The 18,630-nt window shown below is 56.8% G+C and overlaps 1 protein-coding gene across 1 annotated transcript in view; it reads left to right on the plus strand.

Moving 5' to 3' along the window:
- KLHL25 (kelch like family member 25) overlaps positions 1–18,630 on the plus strand; it is a 33,552-nt gene that overhangs the window by 11,353 nt on the left and 3,569 nt on the right. Inside the window, exon 2 of the mRNA XM_047864309.1 lies at positions 13,425–15,229. Coding sequence (XP_047720265.1) covers positions 13,436–15,205 — 1,770 coding nt within the window. The 5' untranslated portion in view covers positions 13,425–13,435 and the 3' untranslated portion in view covers positions 15,206–15,229. The remainder of the gene's footprint in view (positions 1–13,424; positions 15,230–18,630) is intronic.

Here is an 18,630-nt window from a genome sequence, read left to right on the forward strand (position 1 = left end):
AGGCTGGGTTCTCTGCACATTCTTCAGTGGAAACGTTTCACAGCAAACAATGCAGAAGCAGATATGGGGATCCAGTCAGTATTCTCAATTTAAAAAATTTTTTTAAAAAGTTTTTTTTTGAAAATAGATTTATGAAACACAGTTGTTATTTATGTTAACATATAATGGTTGATTGTTTGTTCTAATTTTTTTTTAATGTTTATTTTTGAGAGGGGGAGAGACAGAGCGTGAGTGGGGGAGGAGCAGAGAGAGGGAGACACAGAATGTGAAGCAGGCTCCAGCCTCCGAGCTGTCAGCACAGAGCCCGACGCAGGACTTGAACTCATGAACTAGGAGATCATGACCTGAGCCGAAGTCAGACGTCGAACCGACCGAGCCACCCAGGTGCCCCTGTTGTTAACTAATACACATTTTAAGTTTTTTCCCAGTTTTAATTTTAAAACATTTAAAATTTAATTTTGATAACTATCAATAGGCAAAACCACATAAAGAAAAGCCCCTTAGGGTCCTCAGTCATTTTTAACTTGTAGAAAGATCCTGAGACCAAACCGTTTGAAAGCACTGTGCTGCCCCATGCACCTGTAAACCGGGAGCTGAGTACCAGGCCATGAGCCCAGCTCTCAGTACTAAAGGCTCTCAGCCTTTAGCCCCCTCAGCGATCCTGTGAGGTTGTGTGATTATTTTCATCTCCATTTTACAAATGTGGAAACAAAGGCCCAGAGCATTTGAATACCAGTCACAGGTCTTACAGCACAGTCGTGGCAGTGCCAGCTAGAGGGGAGGCCCCAGACCTATGTGGCTGTTCTCCAGGCAAGGGGGAAGGCAGGTCCCTGAGAGAAAGCCTATGACACAGACCTGGTGTGTCCCCAGGTCATCCACTGTCCTCTGCAGCTGGCAGTCTTCTGGCTTACTAAGCCCATACGCTTCCTCCTTTCCTGAAGCCCGGGAGGGAGGATGCAGGTCTGCTAAGTGCAGCAGGGGTTCTTGAGAAATCAGGGGTTTTCATTTAAACTATGCTCTTCCAGGGGCGCCTGGGTGGCGCAATCGGTTAAGCGTCCGACTTCAGCCAGGTCACGATCTCGCAGTCCGTGAGTTCGAGCACCGCGTCGGGCTCTGGGCTGATGGCTCAGAGCCTGGAGCCTGTTTCCGATTCTGTGTCTCCCTCTCTCTCTGCCCCTCCCCCGTTCATGCTCTGTCTCTCTCTGTCCCAAAAAAAAAACAATAAAATAAAAATAAAATAAAATAAGCTCTTCCATTCTGCTGTACGTACCCAGTATTTGTAGCCAGGAAGGTTCTTTGTCTTCGTAAATAGCCCCCATTGTGCCATTTGAGCAGGGACTTGGGAGCAAAACAGGTTTGAATACTGAAGATGTGTGTGCATTTTTTGTTTTTATCTTCTGTGAGCCTCAGTTTGCCCATCTTTACAATTGGGACCTTGAAGATGTGTCTTAAGGATTAAGTAAAAGGATGCATTTAAAGCACCCGGCACAAAGGCTCACATATGACAGGGTTTTGAAAAAGTGATACTGTATCTGGCATGGAATTCAGCAGGTTCAGAGGGGTACGGGGTTTCCACTGTTCTCCCCAGCGCACTAATGTTTCTTACACAGCCTGCCGGAGATAGTCCTTGCACGTATATGTATTTGGGGGCGCCTGGGTGGCTCAGTCAGTTGAGTGTCTGACTTTGGCTCAGGTCATGGTCTCACAGTTTGTGAGTTCGAGCCCCACATTGGGCTCTGTGCTGACAGCTCAGAGCCTGGAGCCTGCTTCTGATTCTGTGTCTCTCTCTCTCTCTGCTCCTCCCCCGCTCATGCTCTGTCTCTCTTTCTCTCTCTCTCTCTCTCTCTAAACATTGAAAAAATAATAAAAAATTTTTCTAAAAAAGTATATATGTGTATATATTGGGTTGCATACTGTTCCACTCGATGAATGTACCAAGGTGTATTTGACTAGGGCTCTTATTTATGAATATTGAGTTGTTTCCAGCCTTTTGCTTGCAGCCAAAGGCCCATGTGCAAGTAGGACTGAAGGTGAGGTTCCTTGGAGTGGAAATGCCGGGCCGAGGGCATTTCACACTGACCTGCAGCTGTCAGTTTGAAAGGTACTCCGAATCGCTCTCCGGCTCCACGGAGAAGACAGAGCTGCATCCTGGGCCTTGGGAATTGAACGGCACTCAGACTGCAGTTGCACAGCAGCACTGACAGCCTGGAGAAGAATGAACAGGGAGAAGGACCCACACCAGGAAATGGCTAGCGCTTTACTCTTGGTGTTTTTTTATTTTCCTGTTGTATTCTTCTCCATTTGCCGCCAAGACTCCAGGTGGCTCGTTGAAAGTGATATCTAGGCCAGAGTGCTTTGAGCGGCTCCATCTGTGGGACTCTGAACCTTTCGAGGGACCAGACAGGAAAAGAGACTGCCTCCCTCTGGGTCCCCAGCCCCCGCTCTGTTTGCTGAGGGCCAGGCTAATCCTTCTGAAGAGGGAGGAGCCCGGGGTCATGATGCAATGTTTGCTTTGGAGGGGACTGTTCTCTCTGCCCCCTTTGTTTCTCCCTGTGTCACTCTGGATAAGTGAAAGGAAACCAGTTATTTCAACAGATGGGTGAGCCTGAGTGCCGAGTTCTCTGCCCCTCTCTGATTAGAGCAGTGGTATCCATTACATTGGCCCTGATCCCAGCTGGAGCCAACAGCCAGACCTGCAGACTCCCGGCTTCGGGGGCCAGAGATGGTCCAGGCGGCCCCACCGAGCTGAGGGGGGACAGGATATGGCAGAAGAAGCTGAGTGGTAGCTTCTGTCTGCCCTGCCCTGATGAATTTGGAGGTGTCTACACCACCCACCCACCCCCACCCCCCCACTTAGCTGAAAGAAGTCGCCTTGTTGCAGGGGTGGGTTAAGCACGGCAAACAGAACTTTTAGGACTTTGTGACATCAAACATCTAGAATTCTTCTCCCAAGATTGTATCTCAAGAAAATACCAGTAATTCAACATAAGCAGAGATGTGATTTGTTTGATAGAAATTTTAGAACTGTGGATGAATGACTTCCTAAGTCATAGTTGTTCTGCGTTTCACAGACACCAAAAGTTACATGTGACAACCACACAGACGCTGGGCCGTTTCATGAGGGAGCCCGGAAGACTGGGTGCCAGGGCCTGCACCCCACGGGCACTCAATCCACCTTTGTTCAGTAGTGAGTGAAGGATAGGAATATGGAAACTGTGTAAATCGGTAAAAAGAATGTAAAATAACGTTCTGTAACTGCAACAATGTAAAACGTTTGGGGATAAAAGGCAAAAATGAGCCAACACAAAAATAGTTACTCTGTTCGGAGACTGGCTTAACCTTGTCACCTTCCCCCAAAACTTTCTTAGAACTTCTCCCCCTCCTCCCCGATTCTCCTTACCCTCCCATAAATGTTAATACCAGATATAAGTCTGTGTGCTGTGCACATATGCTTTGTATATAAAAACAACAAGATCTTTTCCACCTCCCCCCGCCCAAGAATGAGGTTTTGCCCCCCGCAGGGCAGTGTCCCCAGCCATCATCTCCCTCCCCCCGCACCCTCATGAAAATGCCTGTGTTCTGGGTTGACATTCCAGGGGATTTGCGTCTTTTGTATCTTGTGCTTTTCAATCCTACATTGTCTTGTCAGTAAAAATGATTGAGCTCCTGGGTGTGCCCCTTGGCCTGTCTAACTTGGTCCATGGAGCTCACACTGAGAAGGCAGGGCTCTGAGCAGAGAACAGGGTGCTGAGCACCGTGGCCGTGGCTGCTGTGGGCTGGGTACGTGGCCCATACAGCCCGTCCTTAGGGTTCACTTCTCTCCTTAGCAAGATGGCTTCTCTGAAAGAACAAAACCTGGCCGGTGCGGAGCTGACAGAACCCTGACCTTGTCTTTGAGCAGCTAGACACAGCGTGGGGGACCATTAGATCCTTTCCCTGAGGTGGCCTTGCTTAGCCAGGTGTCCTCATCTGAACAGGACCCAGAAAATGACCCTAGAGGCCGCTTTCACACTAGGACCCTTTGCCACCCACAGGAGAAAAGTTGATTCATTACCCGCGTTGGGTGTCTCGGAGCACGGAGGCTTCATTCTCCTCGAGATGGCGCTGTTCCAGGTGCGCAGAAGGGTTGACAAGGGTTACTCCAAGGGGGATATGGAGAAGGGTGTCCAGTGGCTGGAGCCCCGAGCTGTGGCCCCCAGAGCCTCTCTTCTGTCCCTTTGGTGTGTGGAAAGAACGATACAGATCTGGGCTCACAAAGCGCAGAGGTGGGAGCTCTTTGCCCAGCGTCCCTCCCGTGAGGTGCAGGTGAGGGTTGGACATAAGGCCGTGGTGAGGGTTGCACGCGTTCACACAGAAAGCACTTGGAGCAGCGCCCGCAATGGAGCAAGTCCTTGATAGCTATAACTTAGTGCTGGTGGAACTGTCACTGCCGCTAATCTCGGAGCTCCCGTTCCCACGTGCAGGTTACTGAAACAGTGGGGCAGGTGGCAGGATTGTGCCTCTGCCCCTCGTGGGTGAGTGAAGCCATGTGCCTGGTTTGGGCCAAGGAGATGGGAGCGAAAGAGGTGTGTGTCTTCCAGGCCGTGTGCGGAGTTCCCAAGCGCCCTCTCTCTTCCCTGTGGCTTACTGACCGGTGACGGGGTGCTGCTCTGTCATCTGGGTCCCTGGGGCCGATAGTGATGACAAGGACACTCTTCACACTCACCCCCCACCACCCCCGAACCATGATGCAAGTGGTATGAGCCAGAGAGAAATTGCCGTCCTCCGAAGCCTCTGAGCTACGGGGGTGTTTGTTGATGCTGCAGAACCTGGCCCATCCTGATTAAAGTGGACAGGCCTGAGCGGGCCGGGCGTGATTGGGGGACCACCCCTTCTGTGTGCGACGCCCAGCATGGCAGAGGCCCCTGGTGATCATGCGTTTCGTCTGGCTCCCTTCCTGACCAGAACTCTCTACCGTTTGCAACAAGTGTTGCTTCATCGTCCAGGAGGGTTGCACAGCCTTGACCCCTCACCTCCTGTCCTGTGCCTCCTCTGGGAGGGGCCTATTCCCCTAGGTAAACGAGCGCAGAGCAACCCCCCGAGCCCTTCCCCAGAGGGGAAGTTTGCACACTAGCAGAGTTGGCCTCCACTTCGGTAGGTCTATCAGCTTGTAATAAGAGCACGGCCTCCTGGCTAGCAGAGGCTGCAGCAGCCTGGATCCCGGCTCAGTCTTGGAAGCCAAAGAAGCTGTCCTTCCTCAAGTGTGCTTAACCTGAGGGAGCACCGAGGGAAAAGGCAAGAGCACGTGGAGAAGGCGCTGAAGCCATTGCCCCCCCTCCGGGTCTCCTGGGATCCCCATCCCCTTCCAGGCTTTGGTTGCAGGTGGACGGGTGGGCCTTAGGACTAACCGCCCACCACGGGGCACTGTAGGGGAGGCACTGTGGCACTGGTGATCAAGACCTCAGATAGCAGGCGAGAAGCGGGTTGTCCCGCAGTGTGGTCTGTCAGAGGTGTGGAAGGCAGTTGGAAATCTGCCCCGTGAGATGAGCTCAGGGGCGAACCGATCTGCTCTCTGCCTTTCATGGGGAGCCATCCGATGCAGAGTCATTGGGTTCCACCAAAAGAGGAACCTCATTTGTTACTAAGTGCTGGGTGAAGCAACACCCTCACCCCTTCCCTGAGCCAGGCTCTGTTCTCGAACTGCCCTTACAGCCAGCCCATTCCCCTGCAGGAGGGATGGGGTGAGGCTGTGGGCTGGCGTGGGGCAAAGTTGCATCCAGCCGACACAAGGCGTGTTACACAATTATCATGACTTTACTGCAGGATTGGAATCTTGCACAATAAAGAGATGGAAAACAAAATCAAAATACATACACACACAAAAATACAAATAATTCTAATCCTTTGCATTTTAAATTAAAAACAGGGTACCTGCAGGGCGCCTGGGTGGCTCAGTCAGTTAAGTGTCTGACTCTTGATTTCGGCTCAGGTCATGACCTCACAGTTCGTGGGTACAAGCCCCACATCGGGCTCTGTGCTGACAGCACGGAGCCTGCTTGGGATTTCTCTCCCCTTCTCTCTGCCCCTCCCCTGTTTGAGTGCATGCTCGCTCTGTCAAAAAAATAAAAAATTTTTAAATAAAAATAATAAAAAGGTACCTACAATTTTTTGAATGTACATAAAGTTTTATTACTTGCTTAAAGAAAGGACCATTGAAAGGCAGAGGCTTTTAGGGAAAGGGCCCTTTGTGTGATAGTGCGCTCGTATCTGGAATGATCTGCGCCTCTGATTCAGTTACCCTGGTCATACTGATTTGCTTTCAATTAACAATTAGATTTGTGTGCTCTACAAGGGTGCTTAGTCTGCTTTCCACTTGGCAAGGGGAAGAAGGATACCCCTGCACCCTGCAGGCTCCCTGAGGTGCTTGGATCCCCAGACGTGGGGGTGGGGTGGGGCAGGCATCTGGGCCGCAGCGTCACGCGTCAGTCCCGAGATCCCTGCCTGGGAACGGGTGTTGAATCACACAGCCCTGCGCTTATGTGGTGTTTAATAGCATTTAACTCCTTCCTTTTTCACAGACCTCACAGGCTTGACAGAAACCTTTAGCGTTTTTTTTCTGATCGCAACAATATCATATAATCATTTAAAAAATCCGAACAACCTAAACACGAATAGACCGTGAGCACTGCCTTATTCAGAGCAAAGCAGAGGGACGCCCGGCTGGCTGTCAGTGGAGCGGGTGCCTCTAGATCTCGGGGTTGTCAATTCAAACTCCACATTGGGCGTAGAGCTTACTTACAAAACAAAATGAAACCAGAAAGCGGAGGGTAGGGATGGAGTCAGGATCCGGAGTGTCTGCTCCGTTCTTTGTTCAGCGGACGTGGTGGTAACAGCAACAATACTGGAACAGCTGGCCGTGTGAGCATATGCTAGAGGCCCAGGCCACTGGAAGCGTGTGTCGTGTACTGTCTGGTTTGTCACTTGCTTTTAGTGTCACTCTGTGGTTGAAACAGACCCAGGGAGACAAGTGAACTTTCCCAGCGCCACACGGTCATGGCTGTGGCCTTCAGGGACCCCGTTCTGTCTGCCGTCCCTGAGGAACCCTGATCTTCCCTCCAGGCCACTTTGTCACAGCCGTCAGAATGCCGCCACCAGAGAGGCATCTGGAGAATACTTGCCTTCTCTCCCCACCCCCAGGCCCCCTCCCACCTCGCTCGCACCTTGGCCTTTCTGTTACGTGTGTCTTGATCTCGACCCCGAGATCAAGAGTGAGAGCCGCCATCTTGATTTGGTTTGGGCCTTCAATGTAGCCTGGCCTCCAGCAGTTGCTCAGTCAGGATCTGTCTCAGGGTTTGAGGTTGGGTGATGCGTGACCTTTGCAGTCACTGAGGCCAGTGTCTGGGGCCCCGGTTCCGACTTGCTGGCAGGGGCCCACCTGCTGCAGATGGGCTGTCCAAGGCGACTTCCTCACTCGCGTGTGTGGTGCCTGGGCTCCCGTGGCCAGAAGGGCAGGGGGAACGGCCGGGCTGCCCTCCTCCACGTGGCAGGCTGCCGTCTCCTCGAGGTGTGGTCAGGCCTCCCGTTGTCTGGCTTCTCCTGGAGGGGGCACTGCAAGAGTGGAAGCTGCCAGTGTCTGAAGGTCTGGGCCTGGAAATGGGCACAGCATCTCTCCGGCTCCCTTTGGTCGGTCACAGAACCTGCTCAAAGGGAAGGGACATAGATCCTGCCTGTCAGTGGAAGCTGTGTCACAGTTTGTGGGCATCTTTAGTCATCCCCCAGCCCCACGTGACTGTGCCCCTACCTGTCGGCCTGGCCTTTCTCTTCCCTCAATGGGCCAACCTTGTTTCTGCCCTGCCTTTGTGTCCGCAGCCCTGCCACTTGGAAGCGTACTTTCCCGTCGTCATAGCCTGGCTCATTGGTTAAGCTTCATCTCACGTGTCCCCTCTTCACAGAAGCCTAAGTGACCCCACCATCTTCTTGTCACTGTGACCTACTGCTGTTTTGTTTCCTCACTGCTAGTCTGTCTCTGCCTCCCACACCGCAGGCCCACGGGGACAGGAACCTGTCTCTGTCCGTCCCTGTCTCCCACGCCTGGTACGTAGCACGTGGGGATTGTTCGGGAAGCTTATGGTTGATGAGTGAGTCAGAACCACATTACCTGCAACCCCCCGGCGGGGCCCTGGGCTTTCCCGCTCCCTCTGGCCCTCCCCCCCGCAAGGAGCAGTAGCGTTGACATCCTGATTTTGAGGAACTCGGGCCCCTGGCACGTGGAGGGAGGCAGGGAGGGGGTCGGTGCTGCGGCCAGATGGAGTCGGGCTTTCTGGACAGTGGCAGCAGTTTGATCCTGTGGCGCATTTCTTCCTGGGAGTGGGGGCCTTCAGCTTCCTGTGGCTGGAGAACAGGCAAGTTTCTTCTGCAGGTCTCACCACTGGCTACTTTGTTTCCTTGTGTGTTTCTTCAACTTTCCAAGGGTGATGGGAGAAATGAGCCGGGCACATTGTTGTTGGGTGCACTTTAACTGCTTCTGTGCAGGTGAGGATCGCAGTGTGAGCAGAAGTGTGGTCTGAGGTGGGTCAATACCTCTTAGCAGGATGAGAAATTGCTCGTTTGGAGCATGGCTATTACTTCACGTGCCTTAAATCCATCAAAGCCCAGGACAACGCTTAGGTAGTCAGAGTAGTTCTGTGATACAGCATGAGAGCGTCTGATTTATTGTGGCCCCCAAGGCAGGGAGCCAAGGAGGCTCTGGGCAGACACGCTTTTGGGCACACACACTCTGGCACGTTCACTCTTCCCGCCACTGGCCGGGAGCCTGTGTCCTGCACCCTGCGTATCCTCCGCCCTGCGTGGGGCTGCCTGTGTGACTGGTAGTGAACACGGAAAACCATCTCATACAACCCGTTTTCGGTGTGCGGGGGGTGCCCTCCCTGCAGGTGGAGAAGGTAGAAGACCCCTTAGCAAGGAGAGCAGCCCCTGGTCACTGACCCCCAGGAACTGATGTGCAGTGAGTGCTCGGACTGCTTGCGGCTCTAGGTGACAAGGGAAGGAAAGCCCTCTTGGAGCAGAAGGGCAGCCTGGCCGTGGGCTCTGCCTCCTCCGTGCAGCTCCCGTCCTGGGTGGTACGGCCACCGACCACTCCTGCCCCTGCCCTGCCCCAGTGCTCTTGGCACCTCTACCTTCCCCTGCAGTTCAGGAAACATCGCAGACAAGAGTCTGCTTGGCCCATCGCGGTGGCCGGTAGGATTGCACACGGATCGGGCTCCACTCTCAGGGCCAGGGCCCGGTGATCTGCCGCTTTGGCCAGCCGGGCCCAAATGCCCAGCCTCGGGTTCTGCGAGCGCTGACCCGAGCGAGGCTGTGAGTGTCCACCGCACGCGTCCATCGTGGCGGCCCCCTCAAGTGCCTTCTCCAGCCCAGCCTTCGTCTTCTCTGGGGCGGCTGGACGAGCGCTCAAGGTGAAGGGGATTCCGTGCACTGTATGCGTCTCCAGGCTTCGTCATGAGCAAAGGCAGGGTTCATTCAGTCGAGTCGAGTGACCACTCTGTGCCAGGTCCCACTGGGTGTTGGGGTCGCATCAGTTGGCCCTACCCGTGGTGTCCACCTTCAGCAGGTTGGGGAGACTGGGGACGAACGCATATTAACATAGCAGTGGGTGCTGTGAGGAAGGCAGAATTGGGTGAGGTGTGGAGAGGAGGTGACCCCAAAAGGTGGTCAGGTCACTCTCTGAGGAGGTGATGGGGTGGGCCATGTAGACAGGCAGGGGAGCATTCCAATCCGAGGAGGAACCTGTGAAAAGGTCCTAAGGCCCAGTAAGAAGTCCGGTGTGGCCTGAGGGGGCGAGCGAGTTGGGAAGTGGCAGGATGTGATGACAGAGGGGTAGCCAGTGAGGAAGGGTCAACTCAAGTGGGACCTGGCTGCCACGGTGAGAACTTAGGGTTTCACTGAGGGCGCTGGGACACCCCTGGAGGGTTTCGAGGTGGGCGTGATGGGATCATCACTCTGGTCTCTGGATGGAGCACAGATTGTGGAGAAAGAAGCAGAAGCCAGTCAGGGGTTTCCAGAGGTCAAGGGAGGGACAGAGGTGGGGATAAGGATCAGACTCGGGGCTCACTTAGGAGCCACAGGACTTGGTGGGGGCCGGGTGCTGGTGCCGGGGAGGGACGAAGGGAGCCTGGGCATTTGGCCTGAATAAGAAGGAGCATGCTGGTGCCATTTCCCGTTTGCCTGGCCTGGGGAGCAGCGGGTCTGGAGGAAATGCTGAGGGATCTCCTGGATGCGTGACGGTCAAGGCGAGCCGCTTCCAGATGTCCTGTGGTTGAGGTGAGGGGCCCGACACAGGGCGAGTAGCACCCAGGGCCTCTGGCTCTTAGGCCGGTCCTCCCACGCCGGCCAGCCCAGAGCAGAGGCACAGCCCTGGGGATCCTCAGGGACCTGGGTACAGGTTTGCAGCTCACATGATTCCGTTCCTGTGTCTGGGCCTCAGCATCCTCATCTGTAAACTGGGGTGATGAGACCCTCCACCTTCTGGAATCACGATGCTTCTGGGACATCACCTCACAGACCAGGGCAAGTCCGTGCATGACTGATGGCTGCTGTCTCTGGGAGGTTGGCTCAGATGCAGGCACTGCTCACAAGGAGGTGGGACAATCTGAGGAAACAGCCGGGCAGGTGCCTCTGCCCTCGGCACGGAGGTGCCCAGACAGGCAGCCATCTGGGGGTGGGAACCTGCTTGGGTGTGTACGCCCATCCCTGGCTCTTTGCCTGTGCGGGGAATTTGCATCAGCGGGCAGGCATCTTGGTGCTAAGCAAGACATCAGTCAGCTCTGGGGCCCTGGGCTGCCCACTCAGCACTGGCCTTGTCACCACTTGACCTCATTCCCAGGGCAAACGTGGCTGCTCTGTGTGGGTTTGCCCTGCCTTTTGATGCTTTCTCATTCTTTGAGTCCTGCTTTGTGCCGTCCTTAACCCCCTCCGTAGGGAGTCTCCACCTGGACCCGAGTTGGAGTCCTTGGGGCCGCACCCCCAGCGTGGCGCACAGGTCAAAGGCCATCGCTCCTGTTCAGCCCAGACACAGTGGGGACGGGATGGATAGAGTCAACTCAATGAACGTCCATGTTTGGGAACATGTCTGTGAGCAAGATTCGGGGAAACATGGTGCAGGGTCTGGAATTCAGATCTGGGGTACGTGCCAAGCTGCCAGGAAAGCCTCAGGGGGCTAAGCCACCGAGGCCTCCCGATCCCCGTGCCACCCAGCCCCAGGGCCAGGCTGAGAGGTCACGCTCCGTAAATACTTGCCAACAGCTGAGTGCCCCTGAGACCTGAGCAGGACAGGGACTTCGTTTTACAGAAGAGAACACTGAGCTGCAGGGAAGGGGTGCCCCAGGATGACGATCGAACAGGAACTATCCTGTCCAGCCTTGGCCCACCTCTCTTACTCTTGTGCTGGCTGCACCCCCCATCCCCGTGGGCTCACCTCATGACCCCAGAGCCCAGTGGCTGGTGTGCACAGTGGTGTCTCTGGTGCATCATCGACTCGAGGTCTGCCTGGAGCTTGGGGGCCAGAGCAGCAGAGCCAGACCCAGCCCGGGCCCAGGGAGCAGGGGCCTTGCCCAGGCAGCTCGGATCACGTCAGTTTGTGGTTTCCTTGGTTCTTTGCCAGGGGAGGAGTGAGGCAGAGAGACAGCACTGTACTTGGACACTAATTTACGATTTCACTGAAGCATGAAATCGCTTCCTTCCCTTACCAGATTATTACTTAAGCAGAAAATTGACTTGGAGTGGGGGTTGGGAGAATTATATACTTTTGAAAATTAAAAAGGAAAAAAGGCTAGATTTGGGTTTGTTTTTTTTTTTAACATTTTTTAAAGTTTTGGGGCACCTGGGTGGCTCAGTTGGTTAAGCAGCCAAATTCAGCTTAGGTTGTGATCTCACAATTCATGGGTTCGAGCCCCATGTCAGGCTCTGTGCTGACAGCTCAGAGCCTGGAGCCTGCTTCTGATTCTGTGTCTCCCTATCTCTCTGCCCCTCCCCTGCTCACTCTGTCTCTCACAAATGAATAAACATTAAAAAAATTTTTTTAATATTTTTTAAGTTTTATTTATTTATTTTGAGAAATACCAAGAGAGCATGATCAGGGGAGGGACAGATAGAAGGAGAAAAAAAAAAAAAAATCCCAAGCAGTTTCTGTACAGTCAGCACAGAGCCCAACGTGGGGCTTGAACTCACCAAACCATGAGATCATGACCTGAGCCAAAATCAAGATTCAGACACTTAACCGACTGAGCCACCCAGGTGCCCCTGTCTATTGGACTTTAATGAAGATGCCTTGGAATCCCGCACGTTCAAGTGTGTGACAAGCCTGTGTCTGGCCACACAGAGCAGCCTTCTGAGGGCCAAGTCCTGGGCGGGGCAGAGGAGGACACAGGAGGGAGGCAGGTGAGACACTCACTATGGCCCAAGATCCTGGAGTCGCCTGTAGGGCCTAGGGAAGCTCATTTGGAAGCTCAGTTGCTGAGGCAAATCTGGATTGCGTTAGTGGTCAGCATGCCCTACTGTCACCTGGACCTTTCTCGTGGCTTGCTTTTTGGGACCTCAGAATTGAGCCGGTGTCTTTCAGGTGAGCCGCTGGTGAGCCCAGCTTTGCCTTCAAACCCTTGCTCATCCCCACTGGGTCAGGAGGCTTCTGAAGACCCTGGATTTGGAGAATGTGTCTACACTGAGCCCTTAGGCTGTAGCGGTGGCTCTTGGGAACTTCCCAAGGGCAGGGTTGGTGAGGGACTCTGGCCAGTGCTGCTAGGAGCCCAGCTCAGCCCAGGTCTGGCTGGGAGCAGGGGGGTGGGGGAGGGGTGGTGGTATGTGAGGCTCTGCTCGGGCTCCATGGCTCCCTGGGCTCCTTGTTTCCAGTCTGCCACAGAAAACCCGGAAAGAATCAGCCTCCTTGGGCCTGTGGAGAGTAGAGATTGGGCTTGGAGCTGGAGGGCCCACATGGGGATCCTGGCTCCGGCACTTTGGGCAGCCAGCCACTCTGCTTCTCTGAGCCTTGGCTTCTCCAGCTGTAGAAACGGGCCACGGGAGCTTCGGCCCCAGAGGGCAGCTCGAGGGTGGGATGTGGCCCAGGGCACAGGCTACTTAGCACCGCCCCGACCTGCCATCTGCTTAGTGGCCCAGGGACACCATATTGCATGTTCTCTTGTCCCGGGGTGGGCAGCCACAGCTCACAGCCACCCAGACATGGCTCATCTCCAGGCCAGAGACGTGTGGTTCCACAGCTGGCCCGAAATCAACAAAAGCAATTTCTGAAGGGCAGAGGTCAGACCAGCCACTGCCACCCGCACGTTCCCTGGCCACGTGGTCAAGGGGAGGGGCGGAGCTGAGAGAGGAGGGGCTGAAGGGTGGGGAGCACAGGGCCAGCCCCTCTCACCTTGTGTGGCCTTGTCCCCTGGCAGGTCGCCTCAGCATGTCGGTCAGCGTCCATGAGACCCGAAAGTCGCGGAGCAGCACGGGGTCCATGAACATCACCCTCTTCCACAAAGCCTCCCACCCCGACTGCGTGCTGGCCCACCTCAACACCCTGCGCAAGCACTGCATGTTCACGGACGTCACACTGTGGGCAGGCGACCGTGCCTTCCCCTGCCACCGCGCCGTGCTGGCCGCCTCCAGCCGCTACTTCGAGGCCATGTTCAGCCATGGCCTGCGGGAGAGCCGGGACGACACGGTCAACTTCCAGGACAACCTGCACCCCGAGGTGCTGGAGCTGCTGCTGGACTTCGCCTACTCGTCCCGCATCGTCATCAACGAGGAGAACGCCGAGTCTCTGCTGGAGGCCGGTGACATGCTGCAGTTCCACGACGTGCGGGACGCCGCCGCCGAGTTCCTGGAGAAGAACCTCTTCCCTTCCAACTGCCTGGGCATGATGCTCCTGTCGGACGCTCACCAGTGCCGCCGGCTGTACGAGTTCTCGTGGCGCATGTGCCTGGTGCACTTTGAGGCGGTGCGGCAGAGCGAGGACTTCAACAGCCTGTCCAAGGACACCCTACTGGACCTCATCTCCAGCGACGAGCTGGAGACGGAGGACGAGCGCGTGGTCTTCGAGGCCATCCTGCAGTGGGTGAAGCACGACCTCGAGCGGCGGAAGGTGCACCTGCCCGAGCTGCTCCGCAGCGTGCGGCTGGCCCTGCTGCCGTCCGACTGCCTCAAGGAGGCCGTCTCCGGCGAGGCCCTCCTCATGGCCGACGAGCGTACCAGGCTCATCGTGGACGAGGCGCTCCGCTGCAAGACCAAGATCCTGCAGAACGACGGGGTGGTCACCAGCCCTTGCGCCCGGCCGCGCAAGGCAGGCCACACGCTGCTGATCCTGGGGGGCCAGACCTTCATGTGCGACAAGATCTACCAGGTGGACCACAAGGCCAAGGAGATCATCCCCAAGGCGGACCTGCCCAGCCCCCGCAAGGAGTTCAGCGCCTCAGCCATCGGCTGCAAGGTCTACGTGACCGGGGGCCGGGGCTCCGAGAACGGGGTCTCCAAGGACGTGTGGGTGTATGACACCGTCCATGAGGAGTGGTCCAAGGCGGCGCCCATGCTGATCGCCCGCTTCGGCCACGGCTCTGCCGAGCTGGAGAACTGCCTCTACGTGGTCGGGGGACACACGTCCCTGGCAGGCGTCTTCCCGGCCTCCCCGTCTGTCTCCCTGAAGCAGGTGGAGAAGTACGACCCCGGGGCTAACAAGTGGACCATGGTGGCCCCGTTGAGGGACGGCGTCAGCAATGCCGCAGTGGTGAGCGCCAAGCTGAAGCTGTTTGTTTTCGGGGGGACCAGCATCCACCGAGACATGGTGTCCAAGGTCCAGTGCTACGACCCCTCGGAGAACCGGTGGAGCATCAAGGCTGAGTGCCCCCAGCCTTGGCGGTACACGGCGGCCGCCGTGCTGGGCAGCCAGATCTTCATCATGGGCGGTGACACCGAGTTCACGGCCGCCTCCGCCTACCGCTTCGACTGTGAGACCAACCAGTGGACGCGGATCGGAGACATGACCGCCAAACGCATGTCCTGCCACGCCCTGGCCTCGGGCAACAAGCTCTACGTTGTGGGGGGCTACTTCGGGACCCAGAGGTGTAAGACCCTGGACTGCTATGACCCCACATCGGACACGTGGAACTGCATCACCACGGTGCCCTACTCGCTCATCCCCACTGCCTTTGTCAGCACCTGGAAACACCTGCCTTCGTGAGGAGCGCATGCAGGGCCCAGCCAGGTGAGCCGCCAGCACCTTGGGGCCCGGGCCCGGTCTGGGTCAGGGTCACTGTGTCCTTCCACCTGGGTCAGGGTCACTGTGTCCTTCCAGGGGAGGGTGGATGGGGCAGCAGGTGGCTGGGTGCTCCGGGACCCTTTTCCGGGTCTGGAGCTACAGCCTAGCTCTGCCCCTTGCTTGCAGTTGACCTTGGGCAAAGCATGTCAGCCCCCTGCCACGTGGAGACAGCCACCTCAGACAGGTGTGGTGCTTCCCAGACACCGCTGCACGTCAGAGTCACTGGGGTCCTCAGACAACACCACGTGGAGTTGAGGCCAGCCGGCCAAGTGCGAGGGCAGTCTCCACATAAGGGCATCCTCTTCACGGTCACAGTCAAGTACAGGGAAGGGATGCAGATTGAGGTCAGCCAAGGACAGAGAGGAAAAGGGCAGGGTCCTCTCCCCACGCGGTCAGGATGGTGTCACTGTGCCCACATCAGTGGCTGACCGTACATACAGAATATTCCCCAGCCGGAAGGCTCACACAGGCTCAGGTGTCCGGGGTTTTTCCCGGGGCCCCATCACGTAGGCTCGACTGATGGCCCATGTGGTTACTCTGCCTCCAGGTCACCTGGTGCAGCATGACCCAGAGCCCCTTCCCTAAGTCACGCAGATGTGCCCACCCCAAATCCTGCCCTAGGTGGAGACAGTCTAATGGGTATGACTGATCATCTCCCAGAAGCCAGGGGCAAAGACCAGACCTCTTTACAACACGAATGCTAAAGCCCACACCACACCCCAGACCAGGCGAGTGCGTGTATCCAACACGTGAGCAGCACCCCGGGGACCTGTGAGGAACATGGATGATGGGCAGAGCACTCAAGGGGCCAGGGGGGTGCTGGAGCTGCGGGGCCAGGCCCCCGGTGGAGGCAGCGGGGCGCTCCTGTCCTGCGAGGTGGTGAGAGGCCACCTCAGCGTGGGCGGCATGCCGAAGGAGGGAACCGTGGCCGGGCAGGATGGCTGCAGAGCGCTGCCCAAGGTACTGCTCCTACCCTTGTTCTCAGTGCCATTACTACAGGAGATCCTCACCCAAGGGGGAGGTGACACTGGATGCAGGGGGCTAAGGGGCACAGGTGCCCTTTGGGGGGATGGGAGGACACAAGGAGGGACTTGCCCGAGGCCTGAGGGCAGGTGCAGAGTCAAGTGGAGGGAAGGACCAGCTTATCCAGACCGGCCTCTTTGAGGGGCAGGGTCAGTGCCAGTCCTGAGGTTGGATCAGGGTGTCCCGAGCCAGCCTGTCAGGGAGCTCAGGAATTGGGGCTGGTGGGTTTGTAGACACAAGGGAAAGGTTTGAGTTCTGGTTCCATCCTCCTTGGTCAGGCCCTGGGGAAGCCAGGCTGTGTGTCCCAGCCCTTAGTCCTCCTCCTGGATCCCTCACACCTGGGACAGGAGCAGCAGGTTCTGGGGTGGGAGGCAGGGAGGCATGGGTCCCAGGGGCTCTGAGAGGCTGGGGCCTGGGGTGGGAGATCCCAGGCTCTGCCTCCGGCACAGGCCAGCTCTCCTTACCCAGGAGGGCTGGTGACCAGTCCCAGCTCTGAGGCTGACCCGGAAGCCTCTGCACCCCCTGGCAGCTCTCTGGCAGCTCTGAGAAATCGGCCCTCAGGCCAGGTGCCCCCTTCAGTGCAGATCACAGAAACCCCCTCAGGAGCCAGCCTGGACCGAAAACCTAATTTGCTCCGTGACATGGCGGCTGCTGGCCTGCGTGCCGAAGGCTGTGCACAGCAGAGCGGTTCCGACTTTGCTGGGACTGCTCCTCCAGGCGAGCGGATGCTCCAGCCAGACCAGCGTGGCCTGGCCTTCAAGGCCTTGACGGGAACAAGCCAGGCAGGCCCAGGTCGCATCACCTCCTACGTCCAGGGTGTTCGGACCCCCAAAAGCCAGCCTAGATAGATGGGGGCTTCTGAGTTGTCCTGTTTTGTTTTAATCTACTCCCTCCCTCTTGGAGAGAAAAATCTGAGCGGCCCAAGTTGTTGGTCCCCTGGGGCATAAGCTTTAAGAGAATGGTGGTGCCTCCTGTCACCCCCCAGTTCCTGCACTCTGGGGTGCTCACCTGTGGAGCCTGAGGGCTCCTCCCACTGGTGCTCACCCCTCCCCACAGACCTGACCAGTGGTTCATCCCCGTGTGGGAGGAGGTGGGGGCAGGCCAGGGGACATAGTGAGCCCTTTACCTCTCCAGGAGTTTCCCCCTTTCCAGGGACACATCGTTCCTTGGTTCTGGCTCTTACTGGCTGCTTGACCCCGGTTACCTAACTCCCCTGAGCTCAGTGTTGCCATGTCAAACACAGGAGTGAAAATCGTGTTACTCACAGTATTTGAAGAGGCCAAGTGAGGGGCGGGTTGAGAGTTGGCGCTTATGCAAGGCAGTGATGCAGAAGGATGGTGGCCGTGATGGTTTGGGGATGGTTTGGTGGGGGCCCTCTCCACGTCCCTGGGCTAGCCCCTTCTTCTAGAAGGGTCCATCGCCCATAGTCACGAGGCATGTTGTATGTGCACATCTGAGTGCAACAGGGGCCTTGTCCCTCCAGTCCGGCCCAGTCCGTGGTGGGGGTGCTGTCGTCAGCCCCATCTCCAGGACGAGGAAGCAGGTGCAAAGAGGCTGATTGCCCAGGATGGAGCCGGTCCTGGACGGGACCGGAACGCCACGCCTGGGCCCTACCCTCCCAGAGCCATGCTGCCTGGTGAGACTGAGCAGCTCCAGCCTGCACGTTTCCCGAACTCCTGCACCAGCAACATCTGCATCAGAGGCAGAGGGCCTTTTTAGGCTTCAGCTCTTGTCCCGCATCCCAGCCGTCTTCTTTTTACGTGGCCCAGCAGCCCACCAGCCAGCCTCCCCGCAGTGCCTCTGGGGCCTGAGAGACGGCCCCTCCCGAGGCTCTGCCCTCCAGGCTGACCCTGGGTGGTTCCCGCGCCCTGCACTGCCCTGCTTCAGTTCAGCTCCGCCTGCCCTCGTCAAAGGCAGGGCGGACCTCCAGGACCAGCCCCAGTGTCCCAGCCAGATCTACATATGTGGGTGATGGCAGGCCCCCAGAGCCCGGGCTGGGTTACCCTGGGTTACTCACCGAGTGTAGAATCAGCCGCGAAAGTTCTTTTTCTCTCCCACTGAGTCCCCCTGCCCCCATCAAGCCCTTTAAAGGCACAGCCCTTGCCCTCATGTCTCCTCCCCTGACCCCCACCCAGCATGTCGTGCAGGCATCCAGGCCACCAGGAGCTCATCTCTGCACAGGCATTGTTAGGCCCCAGCCACTTGGGGTGTGGGGGCGGAGGGGCCTCCAATCCCAGCTCTGGGAAAGGCTGAGCCGGTTAGTCCCCCTCAGGGCCCCACGAGGGGCTCAGTCACTGCCACCAGAGGGCAATTCAGCACATTCT

This window comes from Prionailurus viverrinus, chromosome B3 (genome assembly GCF_022837055.1).
Source record: "Prionailurus viverrinus isolate Anna chromosome B3, UM_Priviv_1.0, whole genome shotgun sequence".
In the NCBI taxonomy this organism is placed as follows: domain Eukaryota; kingdom Metazoa; phylum Chordata; class Mammalia; order Carnivora; family Felidae; genus Prionailurus; species Prionailurus viverrinus.